We start from the raw sequence: 5,757 nt of genomic DNA, 5'->3' as shown, positions 1-5,757 counted from the left end.
TGAAGGGATGACGACTGCTGCCTCTCCAAAACAGGAAAGTACACAACACACACCAACACAATGCTGCAATGAAGACCTGCTTCCTCGCACGCACACCCACATAAACACACACACACAATGCTGCAATGAAGATCTGCTTCCTCGCACGCACACTGCAGAACAACATGCTGTTTTGCTCAGCATCATTTCTCACTTAGAGCAACAGCAACGGAATACATCCACACCACCACCACTCACGTATGCTATGTTTTCATCAGATGCATACAAAGATATGCCAACTACAAAAGTAATTGTGGAAGGGAAAGAATTGACGTTTTTAGTAGACTCCGGGGCTACTCATTCAGTAATTAAAAAAAAAACATTTTCCAAATCAAAAAATGAGTGGGCGGTATGTATATTCTCAAGGGGCTTCAGGTTTGACTGTGACAGAAAAATTTACTACACCTATGACGAGTGTACACTCTGACGAGACTGACCTAAAACCTGACATAAAAGTAAAACATTCTTTTTTACTCTCTTCACTTTGTCCCGTAAATCTGATGGGCAGAGACTTGATGTGTACCTATGGTATTTGTTTGACGTCATCTCCAGACGGCCTTAAAGTGGTTAGGCGTAGAGCCGCACTCCAAATGATGCAAAAGGCTCCCTCTAATCCTCTTTTTGTGTATCAGTGGTGGATCCCGATCGATGACGCTCGGAGGCTAAGCCAGGCTGGTGAAGCACGGGTTTCTCCTCATGCAGACCGTATGAACCCTGAACACCTGCATTGCACAACATATGTGTCAGAGGGTCCAGACGACTCTTTTGAAGAGACATTTTTTGAGACCCTCAGTGATGCAATTGCCTGTTCTACTTTGTACTGGTCAACTTGTAAATCTGCTGTGTCTATTTCTCTGTCTTCCACGCAGAAAGAGCTGTTTCAAGTTCCCGGCTCCTATCCCCATGTCTCACTGTCTAAAGGACGCCTTGACCAATGGAGGGATTTGGGACCATTTGTGGCTCAGTGTGAATCTCTCACTGACTGGGAGGAGACAATCGATCCGCTTGTTCTGCGCTCCGCATCTACAGGGTTTTACAGAACTCACTGTGTATTTCTCACACAAGCTCGTCGATCTGTCTATGTGTTTTATGAGCACAACGACAAAGTTGAAACATTTTTAACAAATCCCACATCGATTTCTCCCGCTCTTGCTTCTGTTCCACAGACACTCTGGGCGGCACACAAATATGACGTAGGCTTGATCAACAACTGCCAACCGGTCGTCATCACTCCACGTTCTGACTTCCGCCCCCACAAACACCAGTACCCCCTGCGACAAGAGGCCATTGACGGTATCACACCTGTATTCAATTCGCTCCTGGAGGCAGGAGTGATAGTTCCATGTCCAGACTCACCGGTCAGGACGCCAATATTTCCAGTAAAAAAAATCAGAGATGCTGGCAAGCCTACAGAATGGCGTTTCGTGCAGGACCTAAAAGCAGTAAATGCGGCTGTTCATGCACGGGCACCAAATGTTCCTAATCCTTACACAATCCTAGCTCAGATTCCTCCTGAAGCTAAATGGTTTTCTGTTGTTGACCTGTCAAATGCCTTTTTCAGCGTGCCAGTCGACAAAGACAGTCAATTTTGGTTTGCATTCAACTTCAACGGTAAGCCATACACCTTCACTCGTTTGTGTCAAGGCTATACCGAATCACCCACAATCTACAATGATGCGCTCAGAGAAAGCTTGGAGAGCTTAACGCTCTCTCCCGGCTCTGCACTTCTGCAGTATGTTGACGACTGTTTAATTGCAGCTCCTACTCAGACGCAGTGTCAGACAGACACGCTTAAACTACTCAAACATTTAGCAAAGGAAGGCCACAAGGCCAGCCTTTCTAAATTACAATTTGTGTCTCAAAATGTGCATTTCCTAGGTCATGACATATCTGGAGAAGGAAAAACCCTCTCCCCAAAAAGAATTGCCGCGATCGTATCGATACCGAAACCCAACACCAAAAAACAAATGATGTCCTTTTTGGGCATGTGCTCATACTGTCGATCATTTATTCCAAACTACTCACAAATGGAACAACCGTTATCAAACCTAATCCATGGAAAAAATCTTACAGCACACGACAAAATAATCTGGACTGAAGAGGGTCATGCGGCCTTCACACAAATGAAATGTGCTTTGCAAACTCCTCCGACTCTTGGACTGCCGAACCCGAATAAGCCATTTACTCAGACAGTAGATGAAAGACAGGGCTGCATGACTTCTGTGCTGCTACAACCACATGGTGATAAACTCCGCCCGGTTGCGTATTTCTCCGCAAAACTCGACCCTGTCGCTGCAGGACTGCCACAATGTTTGCGCGCTGTGGCCGCGGCTGAAAGAGCGCTCACTGCCTCACGTGACATAGTGGGTTACGCACCACTCACTCTGCTCGTTCCGCACGCGGTTTCTTTGATTCTCATCGAACAGAAATCTTCTCACCTTTCTGCGGCTCGCTATTTACGGTACCACACATGTCTCCTCGACATGCCGAATGTCACAATAAAACGTTGTACTAACCTTAACCCTGCATCCTTACTTCCTATTCCTGGGGATGGGGAGGACCACAACTGTTTGGCTGAGCTCCAAGCTCAGTGCACTCCTCGTCCTGACCTAGTGGACACTCCACTAACTAACAGCGACATGGTAATGTATGTGGATGGATCCGCCTCTCGCGATCCTCAGTCTGGTGAAAATTGTGTTGGTTTTGCTGTTGTTTCTGACTCTGGTGTGCTGTGTTCAGGTCCTCTGCCATGTCACCTCTCAGCCCAGGCAGCTGAGCTCATCGCTCTGACCGAAGCCTGTAAACTGGCTAAGGGTAAAACAGTCACAGTTCACACTGACTCTCGCTATGCGTTTGGTGTAGTACATGATTTTGGGGCACTGTGGAGACACAGGAATTTCCTTAAATCGGACGGTAAGCCCATCCTACATCACACTCTCATTGCTGAACTGTTGGAATCCATCTTGCTACCCACAGCAATTGCTGTCTGTAAATGTGCAGCCCACACGTCTAATACAGATGATGTATCACGGGGAAATGCTCGAGCAGACTCGGCTGCAAAAGCTGCTGCTCTGCGCTCGCTCCCAGCTTCCTCTGTTTTCATGTGCTCTCAGGTGTCAGTTCCCTCCTCTCTTACAGCGATGCAGTCCCTCTCCACCCCTGATGAAAGACGGCTTTGGTCCATATCTGGCTGTATTTACACCAACGGCCTCTGGACTGGACCCGAGGGCAAGCCGTGTTTACCTAAACATTATTTTGCCCATTATGCTAAGTTGACTCATGGGTTAGACCATGTGTCAAAAGGTGGAATGTTACGTGCACTTAATGAGACGTGGTTTACAAAAGGGTTCACAGCATATGCACAAAAATTTTGTTCTGCATGTGTCACCTGTTCTACTCACAATGTAGGCAGGCCCGTGGGCGTGTCCAGCCAGGCTGCACACCCACCACCAACCCGCCCTTTTGAGCACATTATGATGGATTTTGTGGAGTTATCTCCATCTGAAGGTAAGAAACACTGTCTGGTGATGGTAGACATGTTTTCCAAGTGGGTTGAGGTTTTTCCATCAAGCAAACAAACCGCTGCAACAGTGGCCAAGGCCCTGATTTCTGAAATCATTCCTCGATGGGGTATTCCGGCTAAAATATCAAGCGACAATGGTTCTCATTTTGTCAACGAGGCCATTACAGAATTAAGTGCATACCTAGGTATTGATTTAAAAACACACTGCGCATACCATCCAGCCAGTGGAGGGGCTGTGGAACGAGAAAATGGCACACTCAAAACCAAATTGGCAAAGTGCTGTGCAGACACAGGTCTGCCCTGGACAAAAGCCCTGCCTCTAGTGTTGATGTACATGCGTATGAGAAAACGAACACGAAGCAACCTGAGTCCCTTCGAGATATTGTTTGGTTTTCCTCCTCACGTAGGAACCGAGGCACCGACGGCACCACTCCCTTCAACCGCGCTATGTGAACATGAAATGTTAACATATTGTGCACAACTCTCTTCTGCTCTGTCTAACATACGACAACAGGTTGCAGCCGCCCTCCCGAAACCAGCTGAAGGACCACTCCACAAACTAAAACCTGGTGACTTTGTGGTGGTGAAAGACTTCAGAAGAAAGAACTGGAAAGCACGACGCTGGCAGGGACCGTTCCAGATTCTCCTTGTCACCCAAACAGCTGTCAAAGTAGCTGAAAGGGCAACTTGGATCCACGCATCCCATTGCAAGAAGGTTCCAGATCCAGTACCAGCAGTAGGCTCAAGCGACCCTACCCACACAACAAGTGTCAATCAACCGACACCACCGTTGCAGTGACCACGGACGGGTTCACAACGGGCAGTTGACCGACAGACACACAGTGCATTGTGATCTGTGTTGACTGTCTACAACGCGGATGCCTCACAAGAAAGAAGGTTGGCAGACTCCACATACCAACGTGTACCTACGGACCAACACAAGAAGAAGAACACGACCAGGACCCCTCCACATAGACACAGTAGTCGTTTGTGTCACTACGGTTTCATTCGTATTATTGCTTGCTTCAGTTTCATTGTATCTTAGCATCTTTTTGTGATTTGTAATCAGCTATCTAAAGAGTGGTTCTCCCTTATCATGGAACGGCAACGGCCATGGAGCCCCCTTAGACGACTGGGGGGAACTCGTGTAACCATGTGTTTATTTGCAAGTGTCACTTTGTTTGTGTTAATTCCATATTCTGGACATGACTCTGACAATGACCCCAACAGTGACTCTGACTCCCTGGTCGACCTCAACACTTACGACCTCGATACATACGCATAGTGACATTTTTATATTCTCATGTTTCTGTGTTCATTCCTTTTGTTTCATATTTGCTTGCTAAACGACCTGAGACTTGGTCTCACAAAAACATATTTTTGCAATATTATGTGTGATTAAAGAATAATCAAAAGAGTGGAATGTAATGGTAAAATATGTTATAACATAATCTTATGCCAAAAGATTGATTATTGTCTGTAATGAAGCAATGTGAGAAGAAAAGGGAGACCCAAAAGTTGCCTTTTGCAGCTATGTGAAGGAGGATAGTCAAACTGGCCTTCACCCGAATGCTCGAACAAAGGAACCCTGTTACTCCCATCTTTGCCTTGATTCTTTTCCTGCTTGATTTGTAACTTTTCATTTGTGTTATCTCACAGGTGGTTTAGAGTTTCAGGCTTCAGTAGCTCTCGTGTCTGCATACCACTAGAAATGACCTTCATGTGTGTGTATAAGAACTCAGCATTTTCACTGCTCGGAGACGCCATCTCCACAGAGCACCGTGATACGTCCCTGTGTAGTTGACCTCCTGCTTGCAAGCAATAAATGGACTTTCTGCAACTTTGATCATTCATCAAGACTCCGTTTTATTAGACAAATCATTCTCTTCTACCGAGCTTATTGAAATATTCCACAACAAGGTGCAAATGTATTACAATAAACATTCAATACCTCACAAAGAGCGTCATCGATACTAAATACACACACCAGCCTCTGAGATTGACATCTCTGCTTCTGTGTGCAAAACATCGCCGCCGTGTGACGCAAATATACATTTGAATCTACAGAATTGCTTTGATCTGTACTCCCACGGGCACAAGAATAAACCAACAAAAGGGAAAAAAAGTCCCGCAGCTCACTTGCCCGAGAAACACAGGCGAAAAAGTAGTGTTAAATTAACCGTTGAACCAATAAA

The 5,757-nt window shown here is 46.1% G+C and overlaps 1 protein-coding gene across 2 annotated transcripts; it reads left to right on the top strand.

The window, feature by feature from the left end:
- The first annotated feature begins 377 nt into the window (after window positions 1-377).
- LOC134107219 (uncharacterized) lies at window positions 378-4,361 on the top strand. Of its 2 annotated transcripts, none has more exons than XM_062558878.1 (2): window positions 378-2,681; window positions 4,077-4,361. In XM_062558878.1, the coding sequence occupies exons 1-2, from the start codon at window positions 378-380 to the stop codon at window positions 4,359-4,361; spliced, it is 2,589 nt and encodes an 862-aa protein (XP_062414862.1). The 2 variants fall into 2 exon arrangements, with proteins under 2 accessions (XP_062414862.1, XP_062414861.1); XM_062558877.1 differs by having other exon boundaries at window positions 378-3,546; window positions 4,077-4,119.
- Window positions 4,362-5,757: the final 1,396 nt, after the last annotated feature.

Source organism: Pungitius pungitius, chromosome 18 (assembly GCF_949316345.1).
Source record: "Pungitius pungitius chromosome 18, fPunPun2.1, whole genome shotgun sequence".
Lineage (NCBI taxonomy): Eukaryota > Metazoa > Chordata > Actinopteri > Perciformes > Gasterosteidae > Pungitius > Pungitius pungitius.
The sequence above is the reverse complement of the archived record's forward strand: the minus strand, read 5'-3'. Positions and strand labels throughout refer to the sequence as shown.